Source organism: Passer domesticus, chromosome 13 (genome assembly GCF_036417665.1).
Source record: "Passer domesticus isolate bPasDom1 chromosome 13, bPasDom1.hap1, whole genome shotgun sequence".
NCBI lineage: Eukaryota > Metazoa > Chordata > Aves > Passeriformes > Passeridae > Passer > Passer domesticus.
This window is the reverse complement of record NC_087486.1, coordinates 1,085,095-1,098,361: the sequence shown is the minus strand read 5'-3', so window position 1 is coordinate 1,098,361 and position 13,267 is coordinate 1,085,095. Positions and strand designations below refer to the sequence as shown.

The window sequence follows — 13,267 nt, the reverse complement described above, 5'->3', positions numbered from 1 at the left end:
CTCTGCGGGCTGGCACTCACTCCCAGCCTGTCATTTCCCATGTGAAAAAGGTTAACTCTGAATTAGTATCTCTTTATAATAAGCTTCCAGGGCCAAGGCTTAGCCCAACTGCACTGAACCTGTGGCTTCAGGGGCCAGCTGCAGACCTTTCTCTTTGCTCCCTAATCAGAAGGAAACCTCCCTCACATTCCACAGCTGCAACCTATATAAGGGATGGGGCTCAGGCCCTCTTGTTTTTCCTCGAATACTTGAGAGGAGGTAATCTTTCATCTGCAGCCCTCGAGAGCATGGCGAGCGCTTGGAGGATTTGCGTTTGTTTGTACTGCTGCTTGCCCTGGCTCTCTGCTGGCACGCAGTGCTCGCCCCGCTCCAGGGGCCGGGGGGGCTCTGCGGAGGCCCCTGCGATTTTGGCAGCTCCTGGGGATGCTGCCGGCCAGCAGGGCTCTGTGGAGACCCCTGCGATTTTGGCAGCTCCTGAGGATGCTGCCGGCCAGCAGGGCTCTGCGGAGACCCCTGGGTTTTTGGCAGCTCCTGAGGATGCTGCGGGGCTGCAGCTGCCCCAGGGTCCGGCCCCAGCCCATGCCCTCCTGCCCCCGCTGCTGAAGGTGCTGCGCGACCGCGGCCCCCGGGGCTGGCACGGCGAGGCGCCGCGGCTGCAGCCGGACTCCAGGGCCCTTCGCTACATGAAGAGGCTGTACAGGATGTCTGCCACCAGGGACGGCATCCCCAAGGCGCAGCGAGGCCGCCTCTATAACACGGTGCGGCTCTTCACCCCGTGCTGGGAATGCGAGCACAGCCCGGCGCACCTGGGGAAAGGTAGGTGTGCGGTGCTGCTGGCTTTCTGCGTGTTCTGTGCCCAATAAAAATACCTGATAAAAATACCTCCTTCCTTCCTATTTTAGTGCTGGAGGCTCCTCTCCCGAACTGGGGGAGTTTTTCATAGCCTACTTCTCCTTGAGTGGTATTAGGTACAGACTTTACAGGCTGGGGAACACCACACAAGTGCTATGTACAAGGCATGCTGATGTTTCAGGCTGACTCATCTCCTCATGAGTCAGAAAAAGCCACAAGCAGATCTGAGCGAAGTAAGAAAAAGTGGAAAAATTGTTGAGGTATAATGGGCAGTACATTTCCTTCTGCAGCCCATCTTGGCTTTGCTTTTTTCAAAGAGCTGCAGCGCTGGTATGAGACTTGTACCAAGCTGCCAGAACCCACTGCCAGAGATTCCTCTCCTTGCCTGGTACATTTGCTAGAGAAGAATCATGACCAAAGCCTGAAGGGAAGAGCAGAATTACCTTTTAAATCAGGCTCAGAGCTGGGATGGCTGGGCACACTGTAATTTATGGTGCTTCCATGGCTTTCTTAAATGTGGGCTGATCACAACAACAGCACCTAGAAATCGTTGGCTGTTAATCCTGCTGAGGTGACCCGAGTTCTCCTGACTCGGGTTTTTCTCTAGAAAGACAGATAAATACCAGCATTGTGCTGCTGCACAGGAACAGCCCTTTGAGGAGGAGTTCATGGTTTGTATCATCTGGAGTGTTTATTTCCTGTTACCCCACACCAGCACTAAAGAGACAACAGCTGACTTCTTCCTCTGCTGGTTCTTTTAAAGAAATGAATTCTAATAACTGTTAAAATTAGGGGTTTTCTTTTTTTTTTTTTTAAGATTTCTTAATTTTTAGCTCATATGTCCCTGTCCAAAGTAGAAATTTCACACAGTAAATGTAAGGGAGGGCATTGAAATTGTTTTCTTATGCTGCTGAATGTTTTTTACTTATCCACCACAACAGTATTTATGTCTAGGTGGAAAAATAAGACATACTAACATGACAGGAATCTGTTTCCCTTCCCAGGAGATGTTCACTCGGTGGATTTACTCTTCAGCTTGGATCGTGTTACTGCTCTGGAGCACTTACTCAAGTCTGTCTTGCTCTATTCCTTTGACACATCTGTTCCCATTTCCTCTTCCATTACCTGCATCTGCCATTTATCCCTTAAGGAACATGATTTTTCCAGCCAAGTTTGTCCCAGCATTTCCCACTCTTTAGCTTTTAGCCTGCACTTTGACGTTAGGAAACGCAAATGGGTGGAGATGGATGTGACTTCTTTCCTCCAGCCTCTGATTGCTACGAACAGGAGGAACGTGCACATGGCTCTGAACTTCACTTGTCTGACGGGTGACCCACAAGGGAGCACGAAACTGGAAAACGCTGTTAACGTGACACTGGTTCCCCCTTCCCTTCTGCTGTATCTGAATGACACCAGCGAGCAAGCTTATCACCGGGGGAGCTCACTGGGGCACGGCAGGAAAAGCAGCAGCCCGCTTGTGGACCCTCCCAAGGGCGACCAAGGCAATCCCCGGGGTAAAAGGGCCTCTCGCCAGCGAAGGAACGAGAACCCCAAAGCCGCCTCGCCTCGCAACCTGAGCGAGTACCTGAAGCAGTTTGCGCTCCCTCCGCACGAGTGCGAGCTGCACAATTTCCGCCTGAGCTTCAGCCAGCTGCGCTGGGACCGCTGGATCATCGCCCCGCACCGCTACAGCCCGCAGTTCTGCCGCGGGGACTGTCCCCGCGCCCTGGGCCACCGCTACGGCTCGCCGGTGCACACCATGGTGCAGACGCTCATCTACGAGCGCCTGGACCCCTCGGTGCCCCGGCCCTCGTGCGTGCCGGCCGCCTACAGCCCGCTCAGCGTGCTGACCATCGAGCCCGACGGCTCCATCGCCTACAAGGAGTACGAGGACATGATCGCCACCAAGTGCACCTGCCGCTAGTGCGCTCTGCTCGGGAGGGGTGTGCGCTGCCGAGCACCGATTTTAGTTTTGCGTTCTCAGGGTCCTGCCGCTGCCATCCACCGAGCAGCGTTGCTGCAGCTCCGGGAGCTGGGAGTTAGCACCGAGTTAAGCAGAAGGGGGTTCACATCAGAGCACTGCTTTTTGTACTCACTCAGCCTTTCTAGGATGTGCAATTAAATGTAAATAGCGTCTTTTTATCAGGAGAATGTTGCATTTAAAATGGGGGAAAGGTTTCAAGTACTAAATGTCTATTTTTAAACTGCTTTATTACAGATTAAAAAAGAAAAGAGATGAATAAATGGCTATCACACATACCCTGACATGCAGTGCCTGCTACTGTGCCTCTACAGAAACCTTGTGTGTGGCATCTCCAGCAATGACTAGGGAGGGGAGAAAGTCTTTAATGTCGGGATTATTTCTGCAGTTTTTTATTCTCTTCCCCTACCACATTCCAGCTCTTCCAAGCAGGGTGACAAAACCCTTCCTCACAGTTCTACAGTTAACAGGTTGTTTTTTGCTTTTCTTCTGTTGCACTTTTTGGGCTTTCTCAGGTAAAAGAAGGGTAAGAATTTAAGGGCAGCTGTGGGTAATTTGTGAACACTAAATCAAGGCACGTTTTTGGTAACAATTGGCATCAGGTGAGGCTTCCGTTGATTTAAGAATGAGGAGCAGCTGTCCATGGGGTGAGGGCAGAGGATTGTCCACTGGAGCCACACTGCCACTGGCTTCTGAAGCAGGAAGAATTGTTTAAAAAGCTTAATCCCCCAAAATGGCTTCTAAAAGCCTTAAATGTTGATGTAAATGCTGTTCAGTGGGTTTAATATTCTGAAATCCGAGGCCACAGCTTTATTTCCTCTCACAATGAAACTGTAGGTAACAACTGCCTCAACTCTAGATGCTTTCACACCAAAATTTTGCTGTAATTGATTTATTATTATTTATTTTCTCCTCCTGGACTTGGGGTTCATACACAAAACCTCTCAGCTTTAGTGGGGATTTTTCTTGTTTGTTTGTTAGTTAAAGGCTGTGGAGCAGCACTCTCTTGTAAAACTTGTTCAGAACATCCTTTGGCTAATGGATTAATGAATAAATGCTGTACCTTTCTGCACTCAGCCACCCGAGCAGCCCTACCTGAGATCCTGAGCACTTCCAGAGGCTGGGAATTCAGCCGGGCAGGGCAGGGACTGCTGAGAGGTGTCTCTGGTTCACCTGGTCACTGAACCCACGGGTGGTGGGGTGTCTGGAGAGCTCCTGGGGCACAGATCTGCCCCAGAAGTGAGGATCCTGCTCCAGCTTTCAGTCTCTGACTGCTGAAATCAAAGTGCTCAAAACAGAGTCCTGGTGTCACATAAAACCATCCTGGTGCCAGCACTGTGGGCAGCTGGGTCAGCCTGGGTTGTACCACTGCTGCTTCTCCCTTTAAACTCTGGGATTTGGCTTTGCTCACCTGCCAGAAGAGAAAATAAATGGAATTGTTTCCTGAGACAAATCCTTCTAATTATGGTGAAATGTCTAATGTAGTGCAATAATCTTAATATATTCTAGTAGTCCATTAATGGGTATAATCTTTAATATAGTATAATAACTGCAATAATAATATATTAAATATGTGTAATATATTGTAATAATTCCAATGTTGAACCTAATATATTCTAACGTGAATTCCAACAATGTTGAAGATGTTTAACATATTCTAACAAACATAATATAGTGTAATATTAGTTTATATAATGGCAAATATGTCTAATATAGCACAATGATCCAAATAAAGTTAAAAATGTGTAATGCAGTCTAATAATTCTATTATAATTCAAATAATGATGAAAATGTCCAATATTCTAACCATTCTCATCTAGTCTAATAATAATTCCAATAATGTTAAATATGCCTAATAATTCTAGTATCTAGTAACTTCAATTATGTGGAAGATGATTATATTCTATTAATCTTAATAATTATCCATTAATGTGGAAGCTGATATACTATTATAATTTGAATGGATTCTAATTATAATTGCAATAATGCTGAAGATCTCTAATATAGTCTAATAATAATTTAAATAAGTTTGATGTTGAATATATTCTATAATTGAATAATATGGACTATGTCTTATATAGTCAAATAATTCCAGTAATAGTGAAGATATCTAATATAATCTAATAGTAATTTCAGTTATGTGGTAGGCGTGTCATACATTTTAATACTAATTCCGATATTGTTTACAATGCTCATTGAGGGCGGGGAGGGAGCGGGGGTGTGGCGGAATATTTAACCTTTAAAAGCATTTTCCGGCGCAAACTCTTCCATAATTCCACGATTTTCTGCTTCAGACACTTCGCAGAACTCCACAATCGCCACACGAAAAGTGGGTTTTTCCTCAGACCATTCTTTATTTTTCATCGGAGCTCCACAATCACCACACAAAAAGCGGCTTTTCCTCAGACCATCCTTTATTTTCCATCGGAGCTCCACAATCGCCACACAAAAGTGGGTTTTTCCTCAGACCATTATTTATTTTTCATCGGAGCTCCACAATCACCACACAAAAAGCGGCTTTTCCTCAGACCATCCCTTATTTTCCATCGGAGCTCCACAATCGCCACACAAAAGTTGGTTTTTCGCCAGACCATTATTTATTTTTCATCGGAGCTCCACAATCGCCACACAAAAGTGTTTTTTTGTCGGTTATTTATTTTTGGCGGGTTTTCCGCTCTGAGGCACCGCCCCGCTTTCCCCTCACTGCGCAGGCGCCTCGCGTGACACCCCCCCCCCCCCCCTTCTCCCCTCAGGACGGGGCCCGTTCGTGGCGCACATCATTTATTACAATTCGCCTGTTAAAAACACACTTTAATATAACTGTGATTCATTTATCGCCTCTACCGTTCATTACAAACGGAAAGGCAGCTGGCGGTGCCCCGGAAGGCCTCGCCGAGGCAGTTCCGGGGCGGGCGGCCATTGCGCGGTGACCGAGGGGACACCGCGGCCATGGGGAAGCACTTCGGGAACCTGGCGCGGGTGCGCCATGTCATCTCCTACAGCCTGTCGCCCTTCGAGCAGCAAGCCTTCCCCAATGTCTTATCGCACGGCGTCCCCAACGTGGGCCGCCGCTTCGCCTCCCAGGTGTTGAAGGTGGTGCCCCGTGAGTACAGGGGGATTTATTCTTTTTTGTACCCCCTTCGCAGTGTAAATTTGGGGAGGGGGAGGCACTGGGGCAGGGTGTGGGTTTCAGGAGGGAGGTGCTGAGCGCGGTGCGGTGTCCCCTCACTGCGGTGTCCCCTTATTGTGAATATTCCATTCTCCCAGTGTCCCCGTGTGGTGAAATCCCCTTATTCCGGTGTTCCCTCCCTGCAGTGAATTTTGTAGGTGTTCCATCACTGCAACGTGTGCCACTTTATTGTGAGTGCCCCCTTAGTGCAGTGTCCCCTCACTGCATTATTCCCTTAGAGCAGTGTCCCCTCATTCCACTGTCCCTTTGTGGAGTGTCCCTTAGAGCAGTGTCCCCTCATTCCACTGTCCCTTTATGGAAAATGTCCCTTTCTAGCAGTGTCCCCTCATTCCACTGTCCCTTTATGGAAAATGTCCCTTTCTAGCAGTGTCCCCTCATTCCACTGTCCCTTGATGGAAAACGTCCCTTTCTAGCAGTGTCCCCCCGCTGTGGTGTCCCCTGACCGTGCCTGTCCTCTGTCCCTGCCAGCTCTAGCCATCGGTTACCTGATTTATTCGTGGGGCACGCAGGAGTTCGAGCGGCTCAAGAGGAAGAACCCGGCTGACTACGAGCACGACCAGTGAGCAGGAGCAGTGACAGTGCCCGCGTGGCTCCGGAGCTCCCCGGGGACCTGCTGTGCTTGTTCCCATGGCCGGAGGGGATTAACGGGCAGATAAGCCTTGGCTAATAAAGTGTAACTTTGCCCCATGACTCTGTGTGAAATCCGTGTCTCGAGCTGTTTGAGGTGAGGAGCATCAAATCCCTCGTCTGGTTCTCTCTGTACAGGCAGATAATCAGGCTGAAGTTCCACGTGCTCGGATGTTTTATCTTAGAGCACTTCCAGCCTTCGTAATTCCTGTTTCTTTGAAATATTCCTCAGTATAAAGTGCAGCAGGGGCTGGTTTGAAATTGTTCCTTGTCCCCTTTATTTTTCCCATCACTGGCTGCTGCTTTTCCTTCAGCCTTGAGATCTGTGAAAAACAAACACTCCCTGGGCTGGTATTGATTAAAGCTGGATGGGCTGGCTGGTGGCTTGGGATTTGGGATGGACCCTGACCCCTGGCTGGAGGCTCGCTCTTCACGGGAGCCCCGGGCAGAGGATGAAGGGAACAGGTACAGGCTGCACCACGAGAGGTTTCATCTCTGTGTAACAAAGGAATTTTTTCCAGTGAGAACAATCTGTCCCTGGAACAGCCTGGGGTTTCAGGAGGTGACTGGACGGGGTGCCAGGTAACCTCCTCTGGGCTCCCTTCCCACAAATGCCTGCACCAGCTGATCTGCCAAGGTCCCTTCCAACCTGGGCTGTTCTCTGATCCTGTGATTCTCATTACCTAGTTATGCTAATGTTAATTGGGTAATTAACTACACCTGTATCTGATCAGTGGTAAGAGACTGCATCAGAACCTATTTGAAAACTGCCAGGAGAAGCAAGACTGTTTAATGCCTGAAGATTAAAAAATCAGCTGCTGCTAATAAACTTGACACAGGGTGACAAATTCACCTTGTGTCTCTGAGTATAGAAACACCTCCACTGTTGGAAGCTCAGAACACCTGGCTGGTTCCTTTATCCTAAATTTTCCCTCCCAATGTTCCTCTGACTTTCCTCCAGCTCCCACCCCATGCAGAGCAACACGTTGGTGTTCCTGCCGTGCTATTCCTGGAGCTGTCCTGGGAGTTTATCTTATCTGCAGGGCAGGAATGACGTTTCCCTGTGTGCTCAGGGCTGGGCTGTCAGGAAGACAATGATGCTCAGGCTCTCACTTCAGGAAGCTGGGGCGATGCAGTTTTTATAGCTCAGTGCTGGAGTATTTTGGGGATCAGAGCACGTGAGACAGCTCAGCCTCTTGTGTTTCCTCCAAGCACTGCCTGAGGCTGGCATAAGTAGCAATAAAATCCATCAGCCAGTGCTCCCAAGTTGTCCCCACAATATCCCAGGTTTAGCTGCATTTTGGGTCACTGGTATTTTCTAGGCAGCTTAAGCAAGTGAGGGGCAACAAACTGGCTGCTGTGGCTGTGAGCTGGCAGAGATGTACAGAGGCAGTTTTATCCCAGAAGAGACCTCAAAGCCCATCCAGTGCCATCCCTGCCATGGCAGGGACACCTTCCACTGTCCCAGGCTGCTCCAAGCCCTGTCCAGCCTGGCCTTGGGCACTGCCAGGGATCCAGGGGCAGCCCCAGCTGCTCTGGGAAATGTGTGTCAGGGCCTCACAGGGAACGATTCCCAATATCCCATCTCACCCTGCCTCTGGCAGTTTGTCTGTCACTGTGCCTGTATAACAGTCCCTGTCCCTGAGGTGTTTCATTCAGAACGTGGTGTCCTGCCGCAGAGCTGCTGGCCTCAGTGGCAGCCCCCGTGAAGCTGTGCCTCAGCAGCCCTGTCAGCGAGTGCTGCCCCAGCACTGCCCGGGGCTCTGCGAGGTCCCTGCTCCTGCTCCCAGACGGCTGAACTGCGCCTGGCCCAGGGGCCAGCCTAACGCAAACAGAGGGGCAGCGGCACCGCGGCCACGCGCCAGGCACGGGCAGCACCGAGGGACAGGGTCAGCGCCCGGCTGCTCCACAGCAGCCTGTTGCTACCCTGCCCAGCCTCCCTGCCCCATCCTGGCCTTGCCCAGCCATCCCAACCCTGCCCTGCCATCCTGTGACTGTGCCCACCCACCCCAAACTTTCCCAGCCATCCCAACCCTGCCCACCCCTCCTAACCCTGCCCTGCCATCCTGTGACTGTGCCCACCCCTCCTAACCCTGCCCTGCCATCCTGTGACCCTGCCCACCCCTCCCAACCCTGCCCTGCCAGCCTCCACCTCGGATGCAGGCCCCATTCCCAGCTGGGATGGCTCCTGCCAGCCCTGTGCCAGTGGGAGTTCGACCCATGGGCATTTCAGAATCTGAACCATGTGCTTGAGAAGTTTTCACTCACTTATTTCTGTTCTCCTTTGGGCGATTATTAGAAGTGGCAACAGAGCAACATTTTGTGTTTATTTTCTCACATCTCTGCTGTGGTGTCGTACTGGCCTGAGGGAATTGAGGGCATGGAAAGGACCAGCTCACTTACACTCTTTTTTTCTCAGTTTCTTGCACAGAGTAGTTTGCTGCCTGACAGGGACAGTCTGATGCTATTAGTGACCCAGAGGGTCAGACAATAATTCTGATCTATCATCACAAAGTACCAGCCTTCCCCAGCCAACAAAGCTGAGAGATGATGACTTACAGAGGGCTCTGCTGCTCTTCCAAACCCTGTGCTTCATGGACGTAGTCAGGGCTCCTGCTCCTGCTGCTTGTCCTCCTTTGTGTTCTACACTAGTGCCTGATGGAAACAGCAGAAATTAAACTCAGTTACATGAAAAGGAAGGACTCCATGGGAAACACAACTGAGAAATTCCCACCCAAATATAAAATAAACTTTTAAAATTCAGCTACTTGTCCGCCATGATTTACTGTCCTATTTCCTTCTCTTCTTAAGATCCAAGAAGGTGAAATAACGAAAATTTTGCTTCCTCCTCCCAGAGAAGCAAAACAAGTAGGGCAGAGGAAGGTGTGTAAGAACCATCCTATGATGGGAATGATCAAATAGTGTTATACACTGTGCTGGGAAGGTTTTTCTTTTCATCCCAGGGAAATTTGGGCTAAGGGGTAATCATCTGACATCGCTGCATTATCTTAATCTAAGTCACTTGCCCTCCACGCTGGCACTTGTGCCTTCACATTAAGCAATCAGAGAAATAGAGCCTGTGACATCCAGATCTGTATTTACAATTTAGCTAAAACAGTTCATTATACACTTACTACTTTATAAAGTAATTTAGTAATTATATAGTAATTTAATAAAGTAATCATATTTACTTGAATTCAAACAGTGTGTTCCAAAAGCTGCACACAGTGACACAGGCTGGAATTCTCTATGTCACTCTGCACTCTCAGATGTCTTGACCTGGCAGACATGGGTGCCAGACAGAACCAGAGCGTGCTTTGGGTTGGAAAGGCCCTTAAAGCTCTGGCAGTTCTCCCCACCTTCACTAGCCCAGGTTGCTCCAAGCCCCATCCACAAGATCCCACAGGTGAGGAGCCACCAGACACTGGGACAAGCACAAGTGTGTAGGCAGAGGGGAGATGAGAGGTACCAGCTGTGCTCACGCCTGTCTCTGCTGCAACCTCACTCCACAATGGAAAAACTGCATTTTCCTCTCCATGGCAATGAGCCCCTCCACCCCCGTGGGAGCTGCTGGCACTCCTGGAAGCCTGATGGTGAGTGACGCAGCTCGGGGCAGAGATGGCTCATCCATGAAACCACAGTCTGCACATGGAGCTCCTCAGCTCCAGACAAGCCCTGAGCAGCCTCGTCCATTATCTACCCAGAGATGATTATCTGCGACACCTTGGGATTCCTGGGAGAGAGCTCTGTGAGTTATCACACGTTTTGCATTCCCAAACCCAGCTGGAAAATGTTACACCTGCTCTTTGAGCACTGTGTGCCTGGAAATAAAGGTTAAGCAACTTCCTTATGGTTCTTTCATGTACCAACAGTGAGAAACAAATCAAAAGCACAATTCTCTGCTCCAAATCAGCTTGGCAAGACAACCCTTACCCCTGGTTGGCTAACTCAGAGCTACAGAAGTTAAATTAAGCTTTTGATCTTTACCACAATAATTTGGGCCACCCCCCCTTTTGCTTACAAATAGACCATGGAGTTCTGGTAACATCTTAGGAGGGCTTTAAAAAAAGGAACAGCTGGCACAAGGGGTCAGCACAACTGACCAGACAAAGTACAAGTGGAAGGGGAGTAAATCATTAGCTCGAGTCAGGCCTTGAACCAGATCGCTGCAGCAGATGTAGACTTAGCAATTCCCTCTTGCTCCAAAGCGAACTTTGCTCCTGTAATAACGGGCAGCTGATGCAACGATAAGAGAATGAAGTCTATAAAAATGTAGCTGACAGCCTGGGAAGTCCTGACTGGAGCTCTTTGTGCCTCCTCTGCCCACGGCTGCTCCAAGGGACAGCTCCCGCTGGGAAGATGCACTGGTGGAAAGTGATGGCAGCCCTTCTGCTCTGCTCACTGCTGCTCAGCCAGGTAAACTGAGACCATACTGAAATAAACCATTTAAAGGGCTATTCAGAGGACAGGCAGTCCACAAAAGCTGTTATGATTTGGATGGAAAACTGGCAGGAGCTAAGACATGACACCAGGGCTTTTTAGAGGATTCAACATCATAAAAATGCAGAGTTACTGCCTAGTGAATACTGGGCTGCTCTGAGCCACAGCTCAGCCAGTGATTCTGCCTTCACTCCCAAGAAGATGGAAACCATCACTAATTTGGGTAGATATTTCTCTGGGGTCAGGCTGCAAGCCGTGCTTCACCCAGAGGGTGCTGCCATCTGGAAACCAGAGAGATTTCAAGTGCTTCACTTGAAACGAAGGCTGTTGAGCTGAGCAGCAGGACGAGGGCGCGCTGCGCTGGCCCGTGTGCTGACGCTCACCCTGCTGTGTTTCAGAGCCACGGCGTGTCCCTGTCCCCGCGGCAGCCCCAGCCCCAGCCCCGCAGCCCCCGGCAGCGGCGGATGACGCCCTTCTGGAGAGGAGTGTCCCTGAGACCCATCGGGGCCTCGTGCAGGGACAACAGCGAGTGCCTCACCATGCTCTGCAGGTAAGCACGCAGCAGCTCCCACCTGGGCTCCTCCACGCGGGGTCCAGAGGTCACTCTGTGCACAAAAAAAGATACCAGGAATAGGGATGGGGTAACAGAGTCTTTAGTAAGCAGAGCAAACAGAGCAGAGTCCAGCTCTCCCGAGTGCCAGCCCCAGTCCTTTCGCTGCAACCCCAAATAACCTGGCTGGGCAAAGAGAACACAGGGCTCCAGACAGCTTTTGGGCAATTTATAGACCTTTTAGGCAATTTATAGACCTTCCCATTAATCCTCCCTTCTAAAGCATGTACTGATGAAAAGTAAAAAGCCTGTATTGATATCTTACCCTAAATTAATCACTTTAAGGTGTTACTTAAGCTATAGTTTAAAAAGCAACTACAACATCAAAAGCTATTCAGTTCTCATTAGGCATGAGCAAATTGTCCAACTACCTATAAATTGATTAGTTAAAATTATTACTTAATGACTGAAAGTTGATTTTGTATGGCACCTGCTGTGTACACACACCAGCACTCAAACAAGACAGAAAAGAGTAATTTTGTACTATATGTAAACAGCAGTAAAAGATAAGTACATCCTATTATGAATATGATATACTATATATAGTATATAACAATATAGAGATAATATACTATATATATATCCTATTATCAATGAATATTATTATAAATAAGCTTATTTTGTATTAAAAATTATCAGGATAAGTAAGTAGGACAGGGTGGGGTGCTATACTATGTTTGGAATTCTGATGGACAGCAAAGACCAAAAACTGAATTAAGGTTGAGTGGTTGAGGGGACCACAGAGTGGCTGAAGCCAGCAGTGCTGGCACAGACGTACCTGGCAGCCCAGGCTGAGCCTGGCAGGGCAGCCCCAGCCCCCAGTGGCTCACGAGGGTTTTTCTCCCCAGGAAGAACCGCTGCCTCCTCTCCACGGCCTCGGCGTGAGCTGGCACCAAGCACAGCCTGCACTGTTACTGCTCACCATGCTCCACACACTTGGGATGTATTTATTGACTGCTCGGGAGCTGCAAGGGCCTCCAGCAAGCAGAGTATTTAATATTTCTGTCACATGTGCTGATGAAAGGACTTCAAGGAGCTCGAGAGCATCTCCTCCCCAGCCACGCCTCTGGAGGCTCTGGCCAAGCTCAATAAAAGGGCTCTGCATCTCCTCCTCGTTTGGTTTTTTTGTAATGCTTCCTATTATTTATTTGAAGGTGTGAATTAAAATATATATTCAGCAAAGCAGCTTGGTTTTCCTTGTATCTCGAGCAAAGTGGATGCTGAGCAGAGCTGGGGCTCAGTTCCAGCCAGACTTTGGACATTTCTCCTTCCCCCTGGCAGGAGCATAAAGTAGATCAGGCCCCATCCCCTCCCAATCTTATCAGCCCTCTGATAAAGGCCTGTTGAAAAGAGGGAGCCAAACTGATAATCCTGATAGCAATTCCAATATCCCAAATATATCCAGCAAGAAGTGGAACGAGAACTATTTACTTTTAATTACTTCTAATCAAATTTACTTAAATTCATGTCCTAGACTGACTTTTGTCACTGACCTTCTCTCCTGTCTTAAAATGAATTGATCAAAATGTTTTGATGTGTTGCATGTCGACTTGGAGGCTGAAAGACA

General features: G+C 49.0%; 3 protein-coding genes across 3 annotated transcripts; all 3 read left to right on the top strand.

The window, feature by feature from the left end:
- The first annotated feature begins 228 nt into the window (after positions 1-228).
- On the top strand, positions 229-3,117 carry GDF9 (growth differentiation factor 9). Its single transcript, XM_064388146.1, has 2 exons — positions 229-816; positions 1,857-3,117. The coding sequence occupies exons 1-2, from the start codon at positions 288-290 to the stop codon at positions 2,774-2,776; spliced, it is 1,449 nt and encodes a 482-aa protein (XP_064244216.1). The 5' UTR covers positions 229-287; the 3' UTR covers positions 2,777-3,117.
- Positions 3,118-5,609: 2,492 nt separating this feature from the next.
- On the top strand, positions 5,610-6,713 carry LOC135280338 (cytochrome b-c1 complex subunit 8). The gene is made up of 2 exons (XM_064388144.1): positions 5,610-5,936; positions 6,492-6,713. Exons 1-2 carry the CDS (start codon positions 5,783-5,785, stop codon positions 6,584-6,586), a joined length of 249 nt encoding a protein of 82 aa, XP_064244214.1. The 5' UTR covers positions 5,610-5,782; the 3' UTR covers positions 6,587-6,713.
- A 3,424-nt stretch (positions 6,714-10,137) lies between these two features.
- On the top strand, positions 10,138-12,812 carry LEAP2 (liver enriched antimicrobial peptide 2). The gene is made up of 3 exons (XM_064388145.1): positions 10,138-11,066; positions 11,489-11,640; positions 12,549-12,812. Exons 1-3 carry the CDS (start codon positions 11,010-11,012, stop codon positions 12,583-12,585), a joined length of 246 nt encoding a protein of 81 aa, XP_064244215.1. The 5' UTR covers positions 10,138-11,009; the 3' UTR covers positions 12,586-12,812.
- Positions 12,813-13,267: the final 455 nt, after the last annotated feature.

Coding starts and splice junctions, on each gene's coding strand:
- LEAP2 (XM_064388145.1), top strand. CDS start 11,010: ATGCACTGGTGGAAAGTGATGGCAGCCCTTCTGCTCTGCTCACTGCTG. Junction 11,067..11,488: donor GCTCACTGCTGCTCAGCCAG/GTAAACTGAGAC, acceptor GCTGTGTTTCAG/AGCCACGGCGTGTCCCTGTC. Junction 11,641..12,548: donor TGCCTCACCATGCTCTGCAG/GTAAGCACGCAG, acceptor TTTTCTCCCCAG/GAAGAACCGCTGCCTCCTCT.
- LOC135280338 (XM_064388144.1), top strand. CDS start 5,783: ATGGGGAAGCACTTCGGGAACCTGGCGCGGGTGCGCCATGTCATCTCC. Junction 5,937..6,491: donor GGTGTTGAAGGTGGTGCCCC/GTGAGTACAGGG, acceptor TGTCCCTGCCAG/CTCTAGCCATCGGTTACCTG.
- GDF9 (XM_064388146.1), top strand. CDS start 288: ATGGCGAGCGCTTGGAGGATTTGCGTTTGTTTGTACTGCTGCTTGCCC. Junction 817..1,856: donor CCCGGCGCACCTGGGGAAAG/GTAGGTGTGCGG, acceptor TTCCCTTCCCAG/GAGATGTTCACTCGGTGGAT.